Source organism: Alosa pseudoharengus, unplaced genomic scaffold (genome assembly GCF_046254945.1).
Source record: "Alosa pseudoharengus isolate Yale_2024_CS ecotype anadromous, Long Island Sound unplaced genomic scaffold, YU_APseudo_1.1 YU_APseudo_1.1_scf_22, whole genome shotgun sequence".
Taxonomy (NCBI): Eukaryota; Metazoa; Chordata; class Actinopteri; order Clupeiformes; family Clupeidae; genus Alosa; species Alosa pseudoharengus.
Genome location: NW_027468680.1, coordinates 18,068,554 through 18,096,034, shown reverse-complemented (window position 1 = coordinate 18,096,034; position 27,481 = coordinate 18,068,554). Strand labels below are relative to the sequence as shown.

Below are 27,481 nucleotides of genomic sequence, written 5' to 3'. Positions count from 1 at the left end.
AGAACTGTGTATTGTTGTAAGAAAAATTGAGTGCAAGCAGACAGAGGCAGGTTTGAAAACTGAGAACATGGTGAAACATTTATTGGTTAACAATGGTGTTACAACTACGAGCTCGGAGGCCAGCATATGAGCTTGGAGGCCAGCATAGCTCACCGCTTATGGCGGTGGCCAACTGAACCTCCAGAGCAGTGTCTTCCCTCTGCATTTAAAGCGTAGCCCACCTTCTTTGATTATGTCAAGAGGAAAGGACTCATCATCAAATGATTAATTGTCGTCGTGTGTCCTCATGTGGTTGCAATGGGTCATGTGAGTATTTGATTGACAAAGGTCACAAGAGCAGTTTGGTTGACAAAAGGTTTGGCATGATCAAAGGCTGGGGTGATGATTAAAATGAATGTTAAAGTATACCCTTCACCATCAACATCTTTGCCCCATCAGCAACTCTAATCCTGTCATCCATTGAAGATACTGTAGTGATAAATTCCAGAGTGTATGTGATGATGTGGGGCTATTTTAATTCCAAAGGCCAAGGTAACTTTATCAGGATGCACAGTATTCTGGATCCATGAAATAACTGGCCTTTAAAAATAAAAATCTGCCTGTCTCTATGGGAATAAAACATAGGGGTGCCAATGCTTATGACCCCTGTATTTTAAGGAAGAACATTTATTTATTTATTATATATATTTCACTAAGAAAATTGGTGTCCTTAAAGGTTAGATATTTCCTAATTTTTCACTTAAGGCATTAAGAACAATTTCCAAAAGATGACTTTATATTACTCTTTTCAGTCAACTTTAGCATGGGTGCCAATACTTTTGGCCAGCACTGTACAACACAGGGCACACATTTCATCAAATAAGTAGTAGCTGCCTACCACAGGTTCTCTCACTTAAATTTTGCTTACTTCCTTAGTGGATTCCCCCCCCCATATCTTTCCTTTGACCCTCCGACACACTTGGTGGCAGTATTGTGTAAGATATGGTCTCAATGTCCAATGTTTTGGACTGAAAAGAATACGTGCATTTGTTGTTGAACCATTGTCAACAATGATCCGCATCTTTCATGTCTTCGGTCACCGTTGCCAACTTGTTGTGTTACTTGTGCCTTAAAAGGACAGAAGATTTGTTACCGATCGTAAGTTTGTTGTAAATGTTGACATTTATTGTCAATGATTTTACAACTTGTAACGTCGGCTAAGCAGGTAACGTAGCTGACTTGCTGTCCCCAGGCTAACAGCTGGTCGTTAGCCTGATAACTGCTGCTGTTATGGAATCGGGTGTGTGAGACCAAAACGTTACTTGACTTGTTTTCTGTTCTTGTGCATGTTACTATATTGATGGTTAAATCAGTATGGTTCACCATTCTAAGTGTTCTAGTGTTAATTAATTGACAAAGATGGTTTGTTGACATTTACCGTAATGTCTTATTTGGTTGTATCGTCAACCCAGCTAGCGATAGCGTTTGGTTGTTTGACAGTATGGGCAGTTGTTCGAAATGGTACAGATATCGACAGATCAAACGAAATCAGACTGATTTGCGTGTGCATGATAGGGACATGATTATTATTGTAATCCTATTTATAATTTCATAATATGCCCCTTTTTGTTGGTTATTCACAGTATAGTGTTAGTGTAACGTTAGTGTCAGGGCGTGTGCTGTAGCCAGCTAGCACACGAGCTAGCTTGATGTCCGATGAACTCGTGCTGTCAGGTTTCTGTCTGTCCAAGTTAGCGGTTCACGCAGATGTGTTTTAAGCTCTACTTTAACTCTATGTACTTTAAACCTCCACCTTAAAATCAAACTGCAATTATGAATCGTCTACACGTGTGAGTGCCTGTCAAGAGTGCAGTTGCTGTCAGGTGCAAGGCACAGTTAGATTGTAATTCATTGAGAACCCTTGCATGGTATGAGTGAGCAGAAAGTCAGCACTCAGCACTCAGACAGCAAGATGTTTCTGCGTCATTACTTTTAACATTAACCACATGCAGTCGATCTAGCCATCATTTTGATAACAGGATGTTAACGCCCCCCACTAGACAGCCCTGATAGAACTGAGACTTCCTAACACAAGCTCAAAGTGTATCATCATACCATATACTTTCCCACAAGTTATAGTTTACTAACAAAAAGTAATTGAAGTAACTGACTGATTTTTTTCTTAAGGTTTATTTCATATATGTTTTGTACTTTTTATGTTACAGAAGCAGACCCCTCTTTAGCTGCCATGGCAACACCAAGTCCCACTGCACCACTGAGGGAGTTCTGCCCCCTCTACTACCTGCTCAATGCCATCCCTGCCAAAGTCCAGAAGGGTTTCCGCTCTGTGCTTGTCTACCTGACGGCCCTTGACAGCAACAGTGACTACATCGCAGTGGGCAGCAGTATTAGCATGCTTTATTTGTACTGCAGGCGAGTCAGTCAGATGAACAAATACAATCTAGAGGTGAGCACAGCAGAGAATCACATTCCTATTTGAAACAAAGTTTAAAAATGATGAGACATGGGGCAAATTCTTGAGCAAAGTTGCTGGACAGCCACATAACTTGTTCCATGGGTTCTGATCATGATGATAATGAAAATTTGCCTACCGATGATTGAAGTATCCCAGTATCAGTGGGAATGTGCCAGAACAACGATACTCAGGAACACTGCTCAAAAGGTCGCCTTGTGTATCATCAGCTTAATGGTCTACCTACACATTTTTTTGCCAAAATACTTTAAAGCCAACTTGAACTTTCTCAATCACAATTTTCTGGGATTTTGTGAGATTTCAGGTTTACTTTCCCTTTTTCCCCTTTTCCCAGGGAAAATCAGAGGCCATTACAGCAGTGAAGTTGCTGAGCTGTTTTGATGATCTGGTCGCTGTTGGCACGGCGTCTGGTCGTGTCACACTTTTTCAGCTTGTCTCTCAACTGCCAGGCAGGAACAAGCAGGCAAGTGGCTGAAGGCTGTTTCTATAACAATAATTCTTTGTTGTTATTTCCTTTGCAATTTCCGATGTAATGAGATGAAAAGAGTTTTATCCCATTGACTTGCAATACTCTTTCAAGAAATGTCATTTGACATTGTCAAACTGTTCTTTTGGCTTCTGTTCACTTGAAAATTGAGATTCTCTATGGGATCTCAAAACAGAATCACTGGATTTGACCAGCACTTTTCTTGCAGGGATAGGTTAAGCTAATCTAATCTCATTACAAAACCGTCTTGTTGTTTTATGGAAACATTTGTCTTGCTTAACTCACCCACCGATTCCACCATGACCAGCACATACTGTAATTAATTTTAGTCAGGCTGCATGAGTAGGTCAGAGTTAATTAACCTGCCTCTTCTCTCCCCACAGCTGAGGCGTTTCGACGTAGTCGGACTGCACAAGAGCACCATCACCGCGCTGGCCTGGAGCGCTAACGGCATGAAGCTGTTCTCTGGGGACGACAAGGGCAAAGTGGTGTTCTCCGCGGTCGACTTGGATCAGGTGATGCTCCAGCTGCACTATGTGGCCAGGTGTTGGGCCTCTCCCCCAATCACATCAGCACAGCCTCACCCTCAAAACTGACACGTAAAATGGAGTGTATTGGCCTAGAGCAGTGGTTCCCAAACTTTTAACAGGAATGTACCCCCTGAGACATTATGATCTTCCGGAGTACCCCCAACACCCCCAATTGTTAACAAGATTTTTTAAAATTGTTTTATTAATATTTATTTTTATAAATTTTGTCGAGAATAGTGAATAGGATCATAAACATATGATACAAATCTCATCAATAGTCAACATATGATAGGCCTACAAATGTGCTGAATATTTAAAATTAATTATTAATTAATTATTAAAAATGAATTATTAATTATTTTAAAATAATAATTTTAAATAGATCTGCACCTAATCTCACACACAATCGTCTTGTTGAATGCAGTGATCTTATCTGGTGCTTGTCTTTGCCTTGTAACTGGAGATTTAACTCATTGAGCTTTCCAAATATATCGCTAAGATAGGCCAGCTTCGTCAAGAAATGTTCATTAGTGAACGTGCTTGCAGATTCAAACATGCGCTCTTCCTCCAAGAAGAGGCGACTCGGAGCTCAAACACGCGACAGCACTTTACCTCGGGAAAGCCACCTTGCCTCGCTGTGAAACAGTACAGCCTTTTGGTCAGCTCCCATCTCCTCTCAAAGTGCGGAGAATAGACACGCTTTTAAGGGCCCGGTCTTGATGAAATTCACCATTCTCACAACCTCGTTCAAAATCTCATTCAGGTCGGGACTAACTAAGCTGCCTTGACACGAGCGCTTCCCTATGAATAACACAGTGCGTCCATTGCGCATCGGGTGCTACCTGGGCCTAGGCTACAGATAAAAAATAAAATAAATAAAACTCCTGTTTTTCACGTCAGTTCGCATGTCTCCGCGACCCAGTAGTGGGTTGCGACCCAAAGTTTGAGAAACGCTGCTTTACCCTCTCTGTCTCCACTCTCGAATATTTTGTTAATGCGTAGAAAATAAGTTTTTAATGTGCAGTGCAAATGCGGAAGTTAATTTACCAACGTGGGATAGAGAAAATGTTTGAAAAGGCATAGGCTATGACTTAGATCTTTTTTCGCGTACCCCCTGAAATCAGTCCACGTACCCCAGTTTGACAACCGCTGGCCTAGAGTGATCAATATTCAGAGCAGTAGCCTGACGATAGATGCTAATTTTTTGCTTCCATTTTCAAGGCAGGGAGGCGGCAAATCTTAGCATGGTGCTATATGAGATGAATTCTCATGTGTTTGAAATAGTTGCCAGTAATAAAAACGAGTTGAGTCAAGGGCTGAATAACACGATTTCAGGAAAGGCACACAAGAATATTATTGTCTATTACAAAACAGATAACCTAACGTGTGTGTGTGTGTGTGTGTGTGTGTGTGTGTGTGTGTGTGTGTGTGTGTGTGTGTGTTTTCTCTCCCCAGGGTGTGTGTAACCCTGTGGTGTTGCTGGAGGAGCCTTCAGCCATTGTGCAGCTCGATTACAGTCAGAGAGTGCTGCTGGTCTCCACCTACCACAGATCTCTGCTCTTCTACACCCAGGACCAGACTATGCAACAGTTGGGCACCAAACCCCGCAAGAGGTACCCCACTGCATGCATGCTGTTGTGTGTGGTTACTGGTGCTAGGTGCTAGGTATTAGGATATTACATCTCAGATCCTCTGGCAGTTGTTACTGTTTTCACAAGCTCCACTGCCTCGTTTCGCTGTTTTGATATCCCAGCTGTAATATCACAAGCTAAGAGTGAGAGAGAACACTTGTCGTCCATATGTTCAGTAACATATGCTGTGTAACATTAAATAAGTGCTTTTTGAGGTAAAATGATTGAATAGATCATCATCAGTGTTTCCCACACTTTTGTCATGTTCTTCTGTGTTCCCCATACTTTTATGTCAGTCCACTGTTCACACTATTTAAATTCAAATTTAATTTCACTTACACATGTCTCATGGCGCTTTACAGAGTGTTAGACAATCAGAGTATTCAGAGTTAGAGTCAGAGACTATCACTTAACTCACTCTATAGGCCCTAATTCAAATTAATGAATGATCAGGCTGAGCAAAGTGTCCCGTTAATTGGCAAGTTATTATGTTAGTGTTACTTACACTTTAGACTTTGCACTTTGCCTGTTATTTAAATGATGGCTCCACATGTTGTATCCTGTATGCTCCTTTTTTCACCCCTGCATTGTTTTAAATGCCTTTACATGCATTGCATGCCTTTATATGCCTTTAATGTCTTTTCAGCTTTTCCCATTGAGCTGATTTAAACTGCTATCGTTTTCTCTCCCTGTCCATCCTCTCTTTTCTGCTGTCCTTTATCCTCTCTGTTCATCCTTTCTTTTCTGCTTTCCTTTATCTTCTCTGTTCATCTTCTTTCTCCCGCCCTGTGCCTTCTCCCGTTCTTCGGTTATCTATCTATTGTCTGTCCACGCTCATACCCCTTTACCTTCTCTTCCTCTGTCTATTTATCCTCACCCCTCTCTCCCTCTCACTCTCTCTGTTCTCTCTCTCTCTCTCTCTCTCTCTCTCTCTCTCAGTAATGGCAAGTTTGGGGCCTGCTTCCAGCCAGCGCTGTGCAAGCAGAGTGACCTGCTGGTGTACGCGGCACGTCCCGGCCTGCGTCTGTGGCGCACCGACGTGAAAGGCCGCGTGGAGGACACGCACGTGCTCAGGCCCCTCTTCAACCAGGAGGTTCCCCAGTTCCAGCTCTTCCCACGGCCAGGGCCCACAGGTGGCTACCGGCCCCCCGACCGGCAGCTGGGCCTGGTCTGCTGCTTCCTGAAGGAGGGCTGGGTGCTCAGCTGGAATGAGTACAGCGTCTACATCCTGGACTGCACCAATCAGGTAACCCACAAGCCTCAGCGGCCTCACTTTTGGGACAAATAACTCAGTAATTCAAAAACTAAGAAATAGGGTTGTCACGATTCTCCAATCCTCGATTCAATTTAAATTTCATCATGATTTCATTATTAATGATGATGAAATTATATTTAAAAAGATCTAAAATGTAACAACATAATATTATGTTGTTTACTTTTTTTGCCTTATTTCCAGCTACAGTGGGTTGCATAAGTATTCACCCCATGCTAAAGTTGACTAAAAAGAGGAATCAAAATCATTTTTTTGGAAATTGATCTTAATGCCTTAATTAAAAAAATGAGGAAAAATCCAACCTTTAAGGACACCAATTTTCTTTGTGAATGAATAATGTATCGTATCGTAATAAATGTTCTTCATTAAAATACAGGGTGCATAAGTATACACCCCCCTATGTTAAATTCCCATAGAGGCAGGCAGATTTTTATTTTTAAAGGCCAGTTATTTAATGGATCCAGGATACTATGCATCCTGATAAAGTTCTCTTGGCCTTTGGAATTAAAATAGCCCCACATCATCACATACCCTTCACCATACCTAGAAATTGGCATGGGGTACTTTCCATAAGATCATCTCTCAATGCGAACCAAACCAGCTATTAGGCTAACTGAAATAAAACCATGCCAATTTGAGGCAGTCGTGGCCTACTGGTTAGGGCTTCGGCCTTGGAACCGAAGGGTTGCCGGTTTGATCCCCGACTAGTGGGAATGCCTGAAGTGCCCTTGAGCAGGGCACCTAACCTCTCACTGCTCCCCGAGCGCCGCTGTAGCAAGGCAGCTCACTGCTCCGGGTTAGTGTGTGCTTCACCTCACTGTGTGTTCACTGTGTGTTCTGTGTGTTCACTAATTCATGGATGGGATAAATGCAGAGATCAAATACCTTGTATACGCATATACAAGTATAAGTATACTTGGCCTAGAAACCTGAATTACATTTACCTGAGATAACACGGAGTGATGAGATAACACAGTGATAATTTGATTTTGATGGCACACTCCAAAGAGGCTCAAGAATACTACACTGTTATTGTGCATTTTATGCCATAAAGTAATTTTGGACTAGAACTTCACTTGCAAAGTTGAGTAACCTAAGTAAGTGTTAACTGATGTGAATGAATGAACTTCAAAATATTTCCACACCCGTGATTTCAGAGAAGCAGTAGGGGGTTTGAGTTCAGTTGATGTGTTTTTTTAAGTGGCTCTAGTATAAAGTTTGTGGAGATCATGTTGACGCGCCGCATTTCAACACGCGTGTGTTTTTTTCCCCCCTCTCTTGGCATGCATGCATTATACATTTGATTTTGAAGTTTGAGATCGTGACACCCCTACTAATAAAACTAGGACTCATGTTATGAGTATTTTATGTTATAAATCACAGTTTGTCATAGACCCCATCATTCACTTAGCACAGGGATAATTTCTGTTTTGGGACAAGCATTGTTAAAAACCGAGAGCCAACTGCAGAGGCAACTGAGCCGTGTCTGGCAGTTCTAAGCTAATAAAAGAATGGGCTCTAGGTTGCATTCCCAGGGGCTTTTTTGTCAAGGTCCTTTTCTCTGCGTCTCTGAGTCAGATGCAGGCGCTAAAGTGATTAGCCTATATTATTGCCAGCAAAATCACTTTATAAACATACATGTCACTGGATAATGTAATATTATTTAATAATCTTATCTGAAATTCATCTAAATGTAATGTCTTAATTCAATCTTTTAAATATAGAATATTTGTGGTTATTTTTAAATCCTAGGTCATAATTGGTGGACTGGAGAGCAGTGGGGACATTGTGTCCGTCTCCTGTACAGAAAATGAGATCTTCATTCTGAAAGGTGATCGGGATATTGTTCGCATCTCCAACTGCCCTGAGGGCCTGTCCTCAAGCTGTGAGTGGAGTAATTTATTCATTATATTAATGCTATTGACAAATGATTATCCTTAAATTACTTTAAATTCAAGCCAAAATAATTTCCCCTTATTTAGATACAATACTCTGTCTGTTGGTGCAGTTAATGTTCCAAGCTTGCTCATCTCTCTTTGTCTTTCTGTCTTTTTCTCCTTTTTGCTCCTTTCATCCCTCCTTTCCTAGTGTCGGAGCTCTCTATGCGTCTCACCTCCCCTCTCTCCACCCCCACCGTCTTGCTCCCGCCAAATGGCGCTGTGGAGATGGCTCAGCCAATCAGGACGATGGCCATCATCGCCGAGCCCGAGGAGAGGGCGGAGGTGGAGCAGGTGGAGGAGGTGCAGGAGGACGGCACACCGGTGGGCACTGACGCGTACCGTGGCATCAGCCTGACGGGGGAGCTGCTGGCGCTGAAGGGCACCAGCCTGGGCACCAGCCTGGGCACCAGCGAGTCACGGAGTCGCAGCAGCTCGGTGACCTCGTGGGACAGTGTGCCGGGCACGGGCGAGTATTCGACCTCAGACCTCTCCAGCAGTCGCTACAGCATGCTGACGCCCGAGGAGCTGCAGCAGGAGCTGGTAGTGAAGGCCATCAGGGTGAAGAAGAGGGGCAAGAGGAGACGACAAGGTGAGGGTTCTCTGTCTGTGTGTGTGTGTGTGTGTGTGTGTGTGTGTGTGGGTGTGTGTGTGGGTGTGTGTGTGTGTGGGTGTGTGTGTGTGCTTGTGTGCTTGTTTGTCATATAGATTAGTTCAAGTGTATGTCCATGCAACTAAATGTACACATGCATGCCGTGTAACAATCTTGCTTGAACGAAATGTTTATACGGACCTCCCAACGAGCTTGCCTCTCTGTGTCTCATGTTCATTTTGCCACGCAGAGAGTGGTAGTCGTGGGAATCGTGTTCTGGAGCGCAGCAGCTGGTCAGAGAGCATGTTCGCGGGTGAGGGGTGCGGCGGGGAGAGTAGCGAGGCGATCAGCACCCCCCTGAGCGAGCCGCCCTCTGACCCCACCAGCCTCCTGTACAGCAGCCTGGAGCTCCAGAGCAACGTGTCACCCGACCAGGAGAGAACGCCAACAACCACCACCGACTCCAACATCACCTTGGACCCCCTTGGCCCCGCGCAGGGCACCGCAGCAGACACAGACGCGTCTGCCACCCCATCTGGCGCCACCCAGGACATGGAATGCCAGGTGGGCGTCGAGCGAGCAGGGCCTGACTCAGCAGCTTTGGCTGAGCAGAAACAGGGTGAGGATGGAAAGAGCGACTCGGCAGATGGAGCTGAGAGTCAACCTGACCCTGAGGACCTGTCGGAGGAGGCGAAATCGGACGTGGCCCAGGCGGTGACCCCGGATGTGGACCTGCTGCTGGAGTGCACCTTCTCCTACATGCAGGCATCCGAGGCGCCCGAGCCCATGGAGGACATGAGTTCGGTGTTCACAGATCCTGCCGACGACGCCAACTCCTCGGACCCTACCAATCCCCTGCACGCAGAGGCCTTGGATCTGGAGTTCCCCATCCGACCGCTGGGATACTCTCCATCGCCTGAGCCTTCTCCATCGCCCTCTAGTGACGAGGAGGACATCTACGGCCATGGGCTACCTGGCTCAGCCTCCAGTGAGCGACTGAGGGATGGGCTGGACGCTCTGAACTTGCAGGGGGCCAAGCAGAACGCACAAGAGGAGTCCAGATTACACAAAGCAGATCAGGTATAAACTATGATGAGCCCATTTAGTCTTAAGATAATATAAGTTGCTGTACTTACTGCCCCTTAGATAAAAAAAAAAAAAACACATGTCAGTGTCAGTAACATCAGTAGCCAACTGGACAAGTGCCTCAGATGTCACACAAGTAAGTGAAGTAGCTTTATGAGGAATCAATATTTAATTTACTTCCATTTGCTGATAGTGAGAGCTCGGTGTTGTTCTCACCTGAGCCTACTTGGACAGCTCACTGACCACACTTTGTTGAACTGAAATGGTAATTCCTGTCCTTTCCCCCTTGTCTCCTCTCTCTCCCCCTCTCTCTCTCCCTCTCTCTCTCCCTCTCTCTCTCTCTCTCTCTCTCTCTCTCTCTCTCTCTCTCTCTCTCTCTTGCGCTTGTCCAGTTGGCAGAGAGCTGGATGGGATACTCAGGCCCCGGCTGTGGCATCCTGAGCCTGGTGGTGACCGAGCGGCATGTGTGGTGTCTGGACTTCAAAGGCAGCCTCTACTGCAGCCCACTGCCCAACAGCGGGCTCACTTGGCAGAAGTTTGAGGAGAACGTCCAGCAGGTGGCACTGTCCCCCTCAGGTCCGGAGGACAACTGCATTTTGCTGCTTCTTAAGACCGACAAGGTTCAGATGAAACGCATAAGAAATATCAGTGCTCCCTGTCATTGTAGTGGTGCCTGCGTTCTGCAGATCATTTTGAGTTTGGAGTCATGAGCTCAATAGCATGAACAGAGGAGCGGATAGGTTAATTGATGCAATGGAAATTGACAGTGCAGTGCACTGCTGAGATGTTTTCCTATGTATGGAATTGAATTACATAAAATGCCATTTTCCGTTTTTTCTTTTGAATTAGAAGTGTTTGAAATACCAACTTAACCCATTTCATTAGCTGCCAGGGGAAGAAGGTCATTCACAGTGATTATAACACTACCCAATGGTTAATCCTAAGGATAAAGTTGTTGCGTACTTCTGAGAGCTTTTTGAGTGGAAATCACAAAATCACAATGTAAGATCTTATACAGATCTTAAGACTTGCCCAAAGACTGTAATGACATTGTGGGCTCTGATAATTCCATTTTCCATTCCAATGGAATAGACACTGATGCTGCGGGATATATGGTGGACATTAGCTGAAGAATAGATTCCGTGTGAGAGCATACTGTAGGTTCAAAGGGCTGCTGTCTCTCCAGGTGCTCTGCTATGGAAGGTGGAACAGAAGACCATGACGGCGTATGCCTGCGGTAAGGTCACCATCAAGGGGAAGAGGCACTGGTACAAGGCCCTGACAGAGACAGCCTGCGTGGCCCTCAGCGAGGACACAGCCTGGATCATTCGCACCAATGGAGACCTGTACTTGCAGACAGGTACAAGCAAACCATCTCCTCTGCACAAGCACACACACATGCGCACACACACATAACACACACACACACACACACACACACACACACACACACACACACACACACACACACACACACACACACACACACACACACACATACACATACACATACACATACACACCACACACACACACATACACACACACACACACACACACACACACACACACACATACACACATACACACACCACGCACACACAAACACACCACAAAAACCATTTTGGTCTGTAAGTCACATGTTCTGTCACACAATGAGATCACCTTCAAAAGGCTACAAAAACACACAAAGAGTTCCATGTCAAGAACTCACAACAGAATCTACAGGCTTTGAGTGTCTGTGTTTAACAGTTCCTCTTGACTCCACTTGATGGTGCTATAAATTCAGAATTCATCGTAGTCTTCAAATTGTTTTGCAGGAAGTCCTCTCATTCAGGGTGTATTCTCTGAATGTGTACAGTATATGAGTTGGTTTTACATTTCTGTCAAGTATCCAGGGGCGTCAGACTGGGGGTAAAGACCAATACTGATTACTAGGGCCCCAAGGGGAGGGAGGGCCGTTGAAAAGTCTGTAATATATTTTATTATATTTATTATGGGGGTCCATCATCAGGACTGACTATGCATAGGGCCCAGGATCTTGTGCTATGCCCCCGCAAGTATCTGTTTGATATTAACCATAATAAAATTTTGATACCATAATATTTGTTAATATCTATGTAAGGCTATATACAGTGTTAGCCTAATGTAGTGTAGTAGAATAGGACGCCAGGTTTCATATACCTTTTGCTTAGGACATGCTAATCTCCTAAAGTTTATGAGGATGACTTGGTGAGGACTGTGTAAAACTACTGGGTTTTGTGTGCGTGAGAAGGAGGGAGTCTCAGTGTTCTAGTTAAGTGTGACGTTGAACCTCTGCAGTGTGTGTGTGTGTGTGTGTGTGTAGACAAGTTGCTGCAGTGGTGTGAATGAATTGCTTAAACATTACATAACTAGCCTGAGCTCAAGATCAGAAGCACACTCACAAGCGTACACACGCACACACACACACACACACACACACACACACACACACACACACACACACACACACACACACACACACACACACACACACACACACACACACACACACACACAGCCAGCCATTCAGTCACTTAGACATAGGCTAAGTAGAGGTCACACACAGCAAGTACACACTCAAATAGACATACAAAACAGGGTAGAGGTCATACAGCCAGCTGGCCAGACATACACATTCTCTTTCAGATTCTCTCTCTCTCTCACACACTCACACTCACACACACACACACACACACACACACACACACACAGCATCGTAGAGGTCACACGCATAGCCAGCTGGACACACATACGAGAAGGTCAGACACCCCCAGCACACAAACACAACATAGTTACTGCAGAGAGAGAGAGTTCAAGTTACTCCAGAGACAAGCAAGTCATTTTGCCATATTTCTCTTTCAAATTGCATATACATTAATGCATACCTGAGTTGATCTCAGATTTACATGTATTGTTGCACAGTATAATCCATATTAATCTGTGCCTGATCTGTGCCAGATTAAAACAAGATGGTGTTTAGGCATTTATGACCATGGTTCATAGTTCAATTCAGTCTATTCAATTTGCTTTGTGCACTCTGTATGTCCTCCACTCCACTACAGTGTGTGTGTGTGTGTGTGTGTGTGTGTGTGTGGAGTGTGTGAAGTGTTTCCCACAGTATTGAATTCCATTTGTGGTGGTTGGTTTGCAGAATTAACTTCTTAAATACAACAGTTTTAACAAACTAGCACAGAGTGGTTATGATGCTAACCAGATTTAAGCACAATTTAGTACAACCTGGAAAATCATTGTGTGGTGGTCAATGTTGATATTGTGGTGGGCCGCCACAAATAAGTCAATGTATGGGAAACACTGGTGTGTGTATGGAGTGTGTACTCACTGCAGTGGCTGTGCTTGCAGGGCTGAGTGTGGACCGGCCGTGCGCGAGGTCGGTGAAGGTGGAGTGCCCGTGCCCGTTGGCACAGGTGTGTGCCAGGGGCGGGGTGGTGTGGGCACTGAGCGAACAGCGGGCGCTCTTCTACAGGGAGGGACTCAACGCCTACTGCCCCGAGGGAGAAGTCTGGAAGAATGATAAAATCAGGTGGCCAACACCTTTTGGTTTTGGGGAAAGCTCTTTGAAATCAGACTTTGTTTATTACAAAACGGATAACCTAACATGTCTGTTTGTGTCTGTCTGTGTCTGGTTGTGTGTGTGTGCGCGCGTGTGTGTGTGTGCGCGTACGTGCGTATGCATATGTGCGTATGTGTGTGTGTGTGTGTGTGTGCGCGCGTGTGTGTGCGTGTGTGTGTGTGTGTGTGTATGTGTGTGTGTGTGTGTGTGTGTGTGTGTGTATGTGTGTGTGTGTGAGTAGTGAGAACCATGCCCTGGAGCCAATGTGCATAGCGCTGGGAGAGAATAATACTCTGTGGGCTCTGGACACCAATGGAGGCCTGTGGTTCAGGACTGGCATCTCCACCAAACTGCCCCAGGGAGAGGACCAGCACTGGTGGCAGGTGAATGCTGTAAACACAGCTGTCTAATAGGCACAGAAATAGACATGTTTAACACATCCTAAGGAATACAGCTTGCATAAATCCTGAATGGATACATACATGTTGTCAGCCCATACATACGGGTACATATTGTCAGTGTACCACAGTTGCCTAGATTATATATCAGTGAGTGAGTGTACTAGTAAATGTAGTGATCTTGAGATCTGTTTGTTTCAGATAGAAGGATATATTTATCATGTATTTTGAATGATCCAGGAATTTGTAAGGGGGGGTGCTTCTTCTTTGATTGGTGCAGTATAAAGTTATACATTTTTAACTGAATAGAGGGTATGAACACCTCCTAAATGTACTTTCATCCTTAGAAAACAGGTCAAAGGTTTCTCAGCTCAAGCGTACTTTGGTTGATTTAAACACACATCAAACAAACAAACAAACATCATCAAGCTTACATAAGCTATTGAATGAAAGACAAATGAGAAACTTCTTGAACCTATACTGAGCCATGATGAAGAGAGGGCTGCAAGCTCCACGTTATGTAATGAATCAATGGGAAGCAGCTAAATGCCCTGACTCAGCACTACATTCTAACTGTTAATTGACCCTCAGTTGACCTCTCCTCACCAACCCTCTTTTTTGTGTGTGTACAGGTGAGCATCACCGACTACGTCGTGTTCGACCAGGGCAGCCTCTTCCAGACGCTCATCCACGCCACACAGAGTGTTGCCACGGCGACGCGGGCCCCCGTGGAGCGCGTGGCTGAGTGCCTGCGCGTGGCATTCCTCTCACAGCACTCGCAGTGCCAGCCCAGCCTGGTCAGCACCAACGCCAGTGGTGTCTGGATCGCCTCCGGACGCAACGACTTCCACGTGGCCAAGGGCAGCCTCATAGGTAGGGGCAGCACCGCTTGAGCGGAGCCAATCAAATCATCACATTAGCTCATGACAGCCAATCAGATCATCATATCAGCTCGAGACAGCCAATTAAATCATCATATCACCTTGTGATAGCCAATTAAATCATCATATCAGCTTGTGATAGCCAATCAAATCATCCTATCAGCTCGAGACAGCCAATGCTATTCCGGTTTAGTCCAGGCATGGCCAATCACATGGAAAGCCCAATTTTGTGTTCACTCACTCAAGTGGTAGGGTGTGATGTTACCGAGGCTCTTTGTCTAGAGCATGTTAGAACTATAAATGTTGATGTGTGTGCTTGTGAAATGACTCACTGATAAACCACCTATCTGAGGTGGCTATCATGCACCCTTTTGTTTCCTAAGGGCACAGCTTTTGTCTGGACAAGTCAGCTATCTGTCATACCTTTGGACCATAACCTTCTTCAAAGCACATTCTTTGCAATACCATCTGTGTCATCTCTCTTTCTCTCTCTCTCTGTGTGTGTGTGTGTGTGTGTGTGTGTCTACAGGTACTTACTGGAGGACTGTGGTCCCTAGAGGAACAGCATCTGCCACTAAGTGGGCGTTTGTCTTCTCCTCAGCTGTACCCTCTAAAGAAGGTGAAAACCTCACGCAAACTAACCAACCAGTTATTAAACACACTGCCACACCCTTGTTATTCTGTACTAATTACTAATTCACATGATTACCAGAAGCCATGCACCCTTTCTGAAACACTCTTATACACTTGAAATAATGTGGACATGAGCAATTCTGTTATAAGTTGGTGCAATAACATTTTTAAGAGATTTGTATAGGTAGCAGCTAATTAGATCCTGATATAAATAAACAAGTACATTTTCTGTCCTGGTGGAAAAAGCGTGGCAGTCCTCTTCTACCCCTTTGACCATAACTCTCTTATAGTATTTAATGGCCACAGTTAGTACTTCTCATTGACAGGTTAAAGTATTCGGATTGGTAGGTACAATAGATTACTGTATGCTTGGATGGTCATAAGCATCAATTATAGTAAAGAAGTTAAGCACAAAAATTTATCACTTTGTGATAAAAGCATCAAATTTGGTAGGAAAAACTCTCAAAAGGGGTCTGATCAGATTAAGAATTGAAGTCGCCTAAGAAAAAAATGGCCAACAAGTATGGGTTTTGTGAGATGATTATAAAATGTGGCTCCTGTGACCAAATAGTACTATATGCAAGTTCATGTAGTGCGATCACAATTTGTCTTACTTTTAATCATTTAGCTGATGTTTTTATCCACAGCGACTGAGCATTTATTGATGTCATTGTGGTTCATTGAGATATCTGTAATTAGTTTCTGTTAAGCATTGGCATACAGTAGATACAATAGGACTAGTTGCCTTTTTCAGTGCCCTTTGCTCTGCTTAACTGCTCTGCTGCTGTTAACTGCTCTACTGCTGTTAAGAGTTGCTGCAGCTCTGACATTTTGGAAATCCTCAAGCAACTCATTTGTGTCTCACTTTGCCGTTGAGCTCGCCCCAAAATATAGTATTAATTTGAAGGCAGTTGCTCACACACAGACAGAAGGCCATTCGATACTCTGATAAGCAGCACCATTAGTAACCACTAGTGATGGCTCAGTGATTTGCGTTGTGTGTGTGCGTGTGTGCGTGTGTGTGTGTGTGTGTGTGTGTGTGTGTGTGTGTGTGTGCGCGTGCGCGTGCGTGTGCGTGTGTGCAGGGAGCTTTCTGTGGCTGGGCCAGAGCAGGAAGGATCTGTTCTGCATGTGGGACGGGGACCCACAGCTGCGCCCCTCCACCGTCCAGCTCCCGCCGGAGACCGAGATGGTGCACCTCTCCGCCTGCCGGGACGCCCTGTGGGGCCTGGACCAGCACGGCCGCGTCCACATTCGCCCGCTGAGCGTGGGTTGCCCCACGGGCATGCACTGGACCCTGCTGGACCTCAACCAGCTTGGTAGGTGTTGAGTCTCACACTCACATGTACAAGCATACATGCAGACACATCCACACACACACACACACACACACACACACACACACACACACACACACACATACTGTACACACATACACACACACACACACACACACACACACACACACACACACACAAATGCAATATGTGCGCACATAAAAACTGTGAGTTTAAAACTGTAAGCACGCACAGTCAGTGTTAAAGAGTTAAAGGCCTCTATCGTGCACCCTGTGCAAGGTGGTGCAAAGCGTGACGCAAGGCTTATTCTTATCTTACACTCAATAAAGTGTTGATTTTTCCTCTTTTATTAAAACCTTGCGCCTAGGGGTGTGGTAATTAGCGACATAAGGTGTGTTCTGGCGCATGATCGAAAAATCGCTATCTTACACCCTCTAAAAATCATTATGCCACTGACCAAGAAAATCCTGGTCAATAGCGAAAGGTGCATTTAAAGCACAGCTGAAGATGCACTGTCACGAGATGTAAGCAACAACTCCTCTGAAGGAATATCCTTAGGATTTTTATTCAGTCATTCGAACATTATTGGGGTAAGTGTTGCTTTTTTCAGCTTTGCTTGCTTTTTTTAATGTTTTTGATGGTTACCCCTTGTCAGTCAATAGTGAAAGTAATTAACTGTTTTGTCATTGGCTATGAGACCGTGGTTAAGTTAGTTAGACTTTGCCTATGAGTTCAAATACTAGACTTGTGCAGATGCATATAGGCTATACTCTGCTAGTCACAAACAGGTTTTAGTAAAGCAAGGTTTAATGGAATCCCTGTTCCATATGGTCTTGCGTGCAAGCAGATTCCTTCAAATGCGCCGCTGACTATCAAAATACCGATACGCTGTTTGAAATTATAGGGATACAGCTTGCTGTTATAGGGAATGACAGATGTCATCCTCATTGGTTTAAAGGATGTTACACCCAAAACACCCATAACTGATTAACATAAAACATAAGAACAACCCTTTTGCACCTTTTGCATAAGACAGTTAAATTCCATCCATCCATCATCCAATAGATCCTTTTTTTTTGCATGTTTGTCATCAAACAAATTTAAATATAAGATAAAGATAAACACAAAATACTTAAATGAAGTATTAAATTAAGGTTTTTATTAAAAACCCATTCGCGCTGGATGCTGCGTAGCGCAACATTGACCCTCCCGCTGGATGCTGCGTAGCGCAGCATGCTTTTTATTTCATGTTTCTAGGTTCTACAGAGGCTTAGATATTAAATTTTGGTAGACGTTGACAATTTTTAGTATGTTTTCAGAAAACCCTCAGGAAATAAGGTTATTTAGTCTAGAATGCCATAGGATTCTATAGGCGTTTTAGCAGGCATTTTAGGAGTAAATGGGTTAAGGGGAAAAATCCAAACCTACATGGCCCTGTGTGACACATGCTTGGATTTTGTTTTCCCTTAATAATAACAACCTTCATTTAACCCATTTACTCATAAAATGCCTGCTAAAAACGCCTATAGAATCCTATGGTTTTCTAGACTATATAACCTTATTTTCCTGAGGGTTTTCTGAAAAAATACTAAGAATTGTCAACGTCTACCAAAACCTTTATATCTAAGCCTCTGTACACCCAGAAACATGAAATAAAAAGCATGCTGTGCTACCAGCAACCAGCGGGAGATTCAATGTTGCGCTATGCAGCAACCGGCGGGAGATTCAATGTTGCGCTATGCGGCAACCGGCGGGAGATAGAATGTTGCGTCATGCAGCATCCAGCACGAATGGGTTAAAAACTGCATTTTGGGTTTACTTGTGTTATCTTTGACTAATATTTAAATTTGTTTGATGATCTGAAAAATTTAAGTGTGAAAAACATGCAAAAAAATAAGAAATCAGGAAGGTGTGAAACACTTTTTCACACCACTGTATATATTTATAAAAGAGAAGCATTGCATGCATAGTTCCACTGCACTTTACCCCTGGTCTTGTGGTCAGCATAAGTCTTCTGTTACTGTGTGTGCTGGGGCATCTGCAAAATCGTTCATGCAAGTCCACAAACACACAAGCACTCACGCACACCATCATGTGCACATTGACATCCTAGACATACCATTGGTGCACATGGACATCCACGACACCTCTGCACCCCGCAGCGCTCGTCCACTGGCCCGGGGTTGACCCTCAACCCTTACCCCTAGAGGCAAGACCACTATGGGGACTTGGCAGTCCTCTCTCATACATACACACACACCTGAAGACTGCCATGAGTTCCTCTCATATGGCATGGGATGAGGCTTTTCTTTCCAAACACAAGCATCACACACACACACACACTCACATGCTCTCTCACACACAGAAACTCACATGTACAAAGTCTGTTGCATCAGCAGAGTAAACAGCAGACACCCTCTAGGTCACATGGGTGTTAAATTTAGATCAGCTGTGTGTGTTTGTGTGCATTTGTGTTTGTGTTTGTGTGTGTGCGCGTGTGTGTGTTGGGGGGGGACATCAATAAAACCCTGGTTACTAGCTGATTTCCCTAGACCAGCTGTTGAAGTTATTTAATCACACCATTTCAGTGCACTTCACTGCAGTAAATAAGCAATTTGACATGTTTTTGTTGGGCAAAGCTGTGTGCATAAACGAGCCCAACGTCCTGCTGCAGGGACAAAAATTGGGCACATTCTTGGAAGAGCCGGCTGAAATGTCAGTGGTCTGTTTTGGTGTTGGGTACACCGCGCTGAGGTCAGGAGTGACGCCAGGCTGCGTGGGGAACATAGTTTCCTCCGCTGGAACAAGACAGGTCACCTCAGCAATCCACCGCCACACACCCCCTCCCCTGAGCCACACACACCCTCCCCTGAGCCACACACACCCTCCCCTGAGCCACACCCCCAGATCAGTTGACAATAAATGCTCCACATATTGGCAATAATTTATTATATATTATACAATATTAAATATTGCACACACACACACACACACACACTTTCACTCTATGCTGTCTGGTATGTACATACTTTTGTATGTAAGGCTTTGGAAGAGAAAAATGTTGCCGTGACAGAGATGCAGTTGTCAGTCATGGTCCTCACATCCTGTAGTTACACCGTGTGACATTTCTACTTTGATCGGTGTACATTTCGTCTGGGCGGGGGGGGGGGGGGGTGCTGTGGGGGACACTGCAGGGTTCTCACATATCCAGACTCTCTGTTGAGGGACGTGTTTATATTTTTACAAGGCCAGGTGGTTCTTGCATAAGACATGTTCCATAATAATGGCCTTGTCCCCATGCAAGGTCTCAAGGTTCAATATATGTCACCATCATGTTGGTGTATGTTTAAGGTTATGTGCATTTCTAAGGTTATGTGTTATGTGCATGTATTTTAGAGACTCCTATAGGTTGACATTGCACTGCCTTCGGGACTGTTTGTATGAATGTTATTATGTTTACCAGTTATTGCTCAAATTATTCTGCTTCTTGTATTATTTTAGCAGCGATTGTGGCAGTGCCAAAAATTATAACAAACAAGTTTTTCTCGAAAAGCTGTATGGAGAATATGCACCAGCAACATTAAAACTCTGTTCTAATGTTGCTGGTGCATATGTAGTACTATACCCATATGTAGTTGGGTGTGCATTTGCGGAAGTTGGATTGAGTAAGGAGAGCTAAACAGAAGAGTGTGGATGAAATGGGGTAGCAGGAGATTGATGAGATTGAAAGGACATCCTGGAACGCTGTGTTTTTGCTGTGTGTGTGTGTGTGTGTGTGTGTGTGTGTGAGAATGTATATGTGTCTGGGACTGGTCTACAAATAGAGGAGCATGTGATGGGCAGCTGTACCCATGCCCGTTTTTGGGAGGTGTGTGTGTCTGTGTAACAGGATCTGTATGAGCCAGTCATTTTTAGCCTGTTCCTCCGTGCTACTGGACATATGATGAGTCCTCCTCCGTCACCAACACCCTCTCAGTGGCCACACACCCCAACCCCAAATATTGGGTCAGGACCCTACAGCTCCTTGAAAGAGTCATCAGCAAAATGGCCACAGAATCAACAAGTGCTTCGTTTGCTGTGCAGACAAGGATCTGTTTTACCAAGCCACGCACATGAGAAAAAAAATAAACAGCACTGCCTTTTGTTTTAGTCACAACTGGCCTAGTAACGTAAACAAAGCTTGTAAAGGCTCCATTGTCTCCAAGGTTCTGTAGTTCTACAGTTGACGACCACATGTTATCCATTACTACTGTACCTGACCCACTTCTGACACACACACACACACACACACACACACACACACACACACACACACACACACACACACTCACATGTAAGTAAGAACACAAGTAAGAACAGGCAGTTTTCATACCCAAAGCACAATGGCTTTCAGCCATAAGTCTGAATTACCTTTTTGTACTAGTATTGAGACAGTAGTGTAAAGCCCTTTGCAGTCAGTCAGAATAAGAAGTCTGCTTCAGTGTGTACTGGCATAGACAGTTTAGCAATCAGCTGGAGCAGCACCACAGTGGACCCAGATGCTTCCCGTGCATGGATTAAGCCTAGTCCTAAAGTAAAAGTGGAGAAGTTTTCAGTGGGGAATGAGTTCAGTGGAGAAGTTTTCTTTTAGTTTGGACCCCTTTTAGACTCAGCACATATGTTGCGACACACTGGGGCTTTGGAGGCTAAAAACCATTGGTCTTAATAGACCATCATGTAAAATACAGGACTTTCTCAGTTTTTTCTCAGAAGTTAAACAACTTCAGCACATTTCTGTAACGAGTTACGAGTATATATTTTTTTACACGGTATGAGTCATGCAACAAATATATACCCATCAACATGATCAAACGAGTTTAGAAATTGAATTTAACATGGGTCTACCCCCTCAAAATCTTTTCATGTACCTTAGCCACCATTTAAAATTCCTAACAGCTACGGACTTTTCTTGGCTTAAACGTTAGCCTACTCTGGAGGCAAATCCATGAACGTAAAATCGGCCCCTTGTGCTTATGTGAAAAATCTCAGCGCAAAAGCACTTTCAAGGAAGACTCCTGGGTCCTGACCGTTGACAAGATGGTACTGATAGGATTTCACAGCGTCTGCACGTTTCACGAGATGCTGTGAGACACCTTGAGAGTTGTCCACCCAGGGACCTGTCCTGGTGACCCTGGCCCAGTTACGCTTTAGGCTCAGGTCGCTGCCGTTTCCCAGTGGTCTACTTTCTGCCTTCTTTTTTTTTTTTTTCTCTCTCTAAAAAGAATCTGGCGTCCGCTGTTGTGGAGGGGTCTGGTTTCTGGCGTTGTTGGTAGGGTGAGGTCTCTACCTTTTTAAACTGCACGTGAGCATTCTGGCCCAGAGGAGCATCCTGATGGTGGTCATCGTTTGTCAGGACATTGACAGGAATAGAGCATGTCACAAGGAGAGCATGTTTTGAGCCATGGTGGGGCTCTCTGGAGGAGGATGGTGAAGGGTCACGCCAAATATGTACACACACACGAAAGGAGAAGTTCTGTGTGTAAATAATAAGGCTGTGATGTGGGTCTTCCTGCTTAACATGCTGATTTGTTTTAATATAATGTCAAATAACCATTTCTCTATGCTTTTGTATATCAGTGTATTGGGTGTGTAAAGTCAGGGTGTCCTCAAGGTTTTAAAATGTAGTAAATTAACTTAGCAAAAATTAAGGCCATTAAAAGGTATTAAAATGTAGTAATCACAATTTTACGAGGTATTAAATGTCATAACTATTTTTTAAACAATGAATATCCAAATAGCCGCTCCTGGAATGTGAACCCTTCCACAAAATCTGTAGACTATACAAATAGGATTAAATCTGATTGAATAGGATCAGATGGGTATGAACTGAAATTCGAAATCAATTAATTTCATACCCCGATCAATATATTAAATTACTAAATTTGACAAAGAAAGGTTTTGGCAACGAAAATCACCTTGGCGTTGAGGTTTTACATTTTTTGGAGAAGGTATTAAAAAAAGGTATTAAAAGGTATTGAATTTCACTTCAGGAGTTCTGTATATACCCTAAAAGTGGCTTGCTTTTTGACAAGTTTGTTAATATTTTGTATTGATTGTGTGTGTGTGTGTGTGTGTTTGTGTTTGTTTCATGCAGGTCGCGCCAGGCTGGTGAGTCTGTCATGCGGGAGCCAGAATGTGTGGGGGTGTGACTCGTGCGGGATGGTTTACTTCAGGGTGGGGACTCAGCCGCTCAATCCCAGCATGATGCTCCCCGCCTGGATCTGCATCGAGTCACCCGCGCTGGTATGTATGTACACACACACACACACACACACACACACACACACACACACACACACACACACACACACACACACACACACATATTTTCACTCGCTCACTCCCATACTCTGCAACCTGTCCTTATTCGTAATAGATACAGAGTTTGTCCGCCTGTCTCATATGCACAGTCACACAGACACAAACAAAATGGACAAAGAATCTTAAAGACAAAGAAGACTTTGATCCTCAAGAAAGACCTGATATGACTTGATTAAAGAGACGGTTTGGCCCCTGATTGAAGTTGCTTGTGCGTGTGTGTTTTTTCCCTAGATAACAGTAGGAACACCCCCCTCATTTTCATTCACACAGTTTTTACTGTGACGCCACTCACAGAAAACACACTCTTAAGAAAGTAAACTCCAAGGTCCATGACCTCCTCACAAGACTCTGGCAGGCATGACTTGAGTCTGAGGGCTTGTCTTGGTGTTATCTAAAAGCACACACACACACACACACACACACACTCTTGTCTTGGTGTTATCTAAAAGCACACACACACACACACACACACTCTCTTGCGCACAGACATAGCTCTCAGAAATCTTCTGGTGGAAAAGTGGTATGTATGAGCCTATACACAAATATGGCTCATTTGACGTCACTGAGTGGAGCTGCTATCTGAAGAGTACTGTACCCAACCCCGGCAGAGAGCTCAACACGTTGTGGTGTCTCAGTGCCAGTGAGATTTAACAGGCTCTTGGGTGAAAACTCCAAACACGTGTTTCTTCTTTAACTCGTTCATGGTTCGCCTTTACAGGTCATGGTATTTACAGACTATCGTGATCAGACGAAAACATGCGTTGTCATGTATTTGTTGAGGTGTTTCGGATTTATCGTATACCATCTTATATATTGTACTTGATTTAAATTACGGCTTGTATGACACTCTTCACTTTAACATCTAAGTACTGTAATCATTCAAAACATCAGTTTTTCATTACAAGATACTGTTATAAAAATAGTCTTTTGATTTACACTGATTTCTGTGTGTGTGTGTGTGTAGCCGGTTGGAGTGCAGCTGGTTCGAGTCTACACCAGTCCGAATGACCGCATGCTGTGGGCACTGGACAGCCGGGCCAACGTGCACGTGAGGGTGGGCATTACTGATGAGATGCCGGTGGGCACAGACTGGGAACACATTCCAGGTACATCACTTCCACATCAACACCACTTCAAGTTCCAGTCCTTGCGTAGAGATATGAAAGACCTGAATTAGAAGCACAAAAAGCGGTCATTATTTTTTTCAGAGGTCTTTTCCTCGAAAATAATGACCGCTAGAACTTTTGGAAATCCCATTCAAGTCAATGGAGCGTTCTACTTGCATTGTGAAGAGCCGTGTAAAAAACTATGTTAAACGCTGATTTTGAGTTGGTTGTCAACAATGTGACTGAAATGCAACGAAAATACTACAACATGTGGTATATTGCCTGTCTGATTGTGTCCGCCTGTCCGTCTGTGACTGTAGGCCTGCAGGCCAGCCAGCTGGCTGTGAGCATGAGGACGGTGTGGGTGCGGTGCCCCAATGGCGAGGTGGCTCGGCGGTACGGAATTACAGACAAAAATCCTGCAGGAGACTACTGGAAGAAGATCCCTGGCCTGGTCAACTGGTTAACAGGTGAGACAACCACCATCCTCATACAAGATTCCATTTCAGAAGACAGGCTAAAATAAAATTGTGTGCGTGCACGCGCGCCATGTCTTTTGGTGCTGATTACCTCTTGCTTGTCTCCCATCAGTGACTCCTCTGGATGAGCTGTGGGCAGTGACTCCAGCCGGTGGCCTGACCCAGCGCCTCACCAAGGCTTTGCAGCCCCACAGCCCCAAACCGCACCCGTCCACTGGCTCCCTGAGCACCGATGACCTGGAGGACGAGTGGGAGGTCATCTAACCCCCCCCAGCCTCCAACCACGCCGTCATCCAGATAGAACTCTTTGGCGTACTGATGAAGGCTTTGCTTTTGTTTACAACTCTCTTTGTCTTCCGTCTCCTATGGTTCATTTTGATTCCGTTGCTCCCTCAACTCCTAGTTAAGAGAGTGAAGTTTTATTTAGTTTTTAATTTCGGTTATTTTGTTTTTGTCTCCTATGCTGTTTCGTTCTGTAGCCCCTCCTCCAACCACGAGCCCTGTGTTTTGTGTCCAGTCACACCATGCCACTGCTGAAATGGTTGGGTTTGATTGGCTAGTGTGCACTTTAATTGTTTTCTTTCTAACCTGTGTAAATAACCATGTGGTAACAAAAGGGATCGGCCATGCTTGGTAGGCATGACTGGTTCAAGTGTGGTTGTTGTTTTATGCTGTACAGACTTATGATCACTCAACTGATATTGTGGCTCATCAAAATTGGTCTTAATCTACCCATTTTAATTGTGGAATAATTTATTACATCTTCTCTAGAAGAGATTATCTTTTTTATTACAAGAAGGAATTATTTTAAAAGGATCTGTGAGGTACCAATTATGAGAAGTCAGTCACCATCACAAAGTGAGAGACACTGGATGACTGATCATGGCCGTTATTAACTTTACTTGACATAGTGTTCTGAATCAAACAAGTCCAGATACCCATAGTATTAAGAAATCAAGAAAAAATGGTTAGACTTGTTGCAGTTTTGTACTCCTCTAAGAACAGATTGATCAGAAACAGCCTGTGACACCGTTATCATGTATATGCAACCGAATGAGAATCACTATATGTCAAAGTAGCTTTGAGGATAACATAGGGAATTGTGTAAATATCATACTCATGGGAAAAGAGTAGCTGTACTAGATAGTGTACAAGAGATAGTGTGTATGTAGTGCATACTAGTCATGGGAAGTACTGTACTACATTCAAGAGATAGTGTGCATGTATTGCATACGTCATGGGAAGTACTGTACAAGGAAACTCCAGAGTGGCATTTCCCAGTTTTTTTTTGTTTTTAATTTTCTTCAGAACATAACCAGGGTATACATCTGTAAAGCATTTTAATATATGCCATTTTAAGATGGTTGCTGTCTAACCTCTAACACTTCACTCTTTACATGTGAAAGGGAAATGATGTTAACAGAAGTATCTGTTTGTGAAAGATGATTGTTGTTTCATGCTGGACAATTGTCTTTGTTTTTATGATATGCACTGGCCTTGTAGCAAATGAATGAAGTCATGTGTGTGAATTTATAGGATTTATTAGTGTGTGCGGGGGGTCTTCTTCATCTGCTCGCTCATCGGCTTTGACTTTTAGTAGGGACGCGGGGTTTTGAACAGCTTCTACTCTAAGGCTGGCTGCTACTGCCCATGGACTGCATGATGGCCATTGTGAAACTGTGAAAAACTGGGGACGGCTTACCAGTCCGAGCTTGGCTTTGTGCTTTCTCTTCCTTCCCATGCTGATAAGCCTGAAATAAGTCATTCCCATAGTGGGTCTCCTGAAGCGCCAGCCACAAGGGTGTCTCAGTCACAAGGGCCTCATTCACACAAAATGCCAACAAGTTAGAGGTTGCAATTGTGTCAGGTTGCAACACTGTTGATCACCTAGTTCCTGCGAAAGCACTTTTGTCTTGGCAACATAATCTTTGCAACAGCACTTTTGTTCCAGCTTTATCTACCTTTTAGGTGTGAGGTATTGATTGGAGAAATGTTTGAAGGATTGTGCTGAACAAGTATTTGATTGTCTCACTTAAAGTATCTCTGGTTTCTGTTGGTTTCCTGTCTTAAGGAAAAAAACATCAAATATTCAAACTGTTGACTTGAGTGTTCCCTTATCATGCAGACAGATAGTCAGTCTTTCCTTAATTTTGTCATGAAATACACAGGAAATGTTTGCAGATACAGGATGTCGGACAGAATAGTGCTGTCTCGGGCACTGTAATTGCCTGCCATGGTCATTCTTACATAGATCCAAATTTACTTTTGACTTAAAGTGTCTTTCCAAATGGATATCCAAAGAGATCACTACTGATTATGTCAAGAGGACAGTTATCGCTGGTTACTGGTTGTGCTTGTGGTGATAAAATTTGATCTAGCCTTGGCTGCCACTGTATCTGTTGCATAAGAGGCGACTGCTGTGCAGCCTCGTCAAGAGTGCTTGGAATGGATCACCCAGTGGCCCAGCTTCAGGACCCCCCTCTACCCTCCTGCGGAGTTCATATTTCTCAACCCTCTGCCTCTTCTGCCCCAGGAATTAACACAATAACATTAACCCTCCCCCTCCCCAGTGTGCTCCATTGTATGTATGCCTGACTTAGTCAGCAATGCAGCTAACAGAATGAGTTAAAACACCAATGACTCCCTGCTCTGTACTTGATCCATGCTTCACAAACTTCACAAATAAAGATGTTTACAATTGTTCTGTGTGGTGTGTTTCACA

General features: G+C 44.1%; 1 protein-coding gene across 2 annotated transcripts; it reads left to right on the top strand.

Moving 5' to 3' along the window:
* Positions 1–1,016: 1,016 nt before the first annotated feature.
* tecpr2 (tectonin beta-propeller repeat containing 2) lies at positions 1,017–27,459 on the top strand. 2 transcript variants are annotated; one of them, XM_076299167.1, is made up of 20 exons: positions 1,017–1,137; positions 2,205–2,446; positions 2,808–2,936; positions 3,344–3,475; positions 4,946–5,103; positions 6,061–6,367; positions 8,147–8,279; positions 8,483–8,923; positions 9,174–10,003; positions 10,402–10,585; positions 11,196–11,369; positions 13,394–13,574; positions 13,846–13,987; positions 14,635–14,875; positions 15,413–15,502; positions 16,602–16,835; positions 22,948–23,096; positions 24,139–24,280; positions 24,601–24,750; positions 24,872–27,459. In XM_076299167.1, the coding sequence occupies exons 2-20, from the start codon at positions 2,228–2,230 to the stop codon at positions 25,021–25,023; spliced, it is 4,188 nt and encodes a 1,395-aa protein (XP_076155282.1). In that variant the 5' UTR covers positions 1,017–1,137; positions 2,205–2,227; the 3' UTR covers positions 25,024–27,459. The 2 variants fall into 2 exon arrangements, with proteins under 2 accessions (XP_076155282.1, XP_076155281.1); XM_076299166.1 differs by having other exon boundaries at positions 1,017–1,279.
* The last annotated feature ends 22 nt before the right edge of the window (positions 27,460–27,481 follow it).

What these genes read in the sequence shown, in the direction of transcription:
- tecpr2 (XM_076299166.1), top strand. An exon ending in TGAGGGCCTGTCCTCAAGCT is followed by an intron (nt 8,280 to 8,482) that starts GTGAGTGGAGTA and finishes CTCCTTTCCTAG; the next exon opens with TGTCGGAGCTCTCTATGCGT. An exon ending in GGCCAAGGGCAGCCTCATAG is followed by an intron (nt 14,876 to 15,412) that starts GTAGGGGCAGCA and finishes GTGTGTCTACAG; the next exon opens with GTACTTACTGGAGGACTGTG.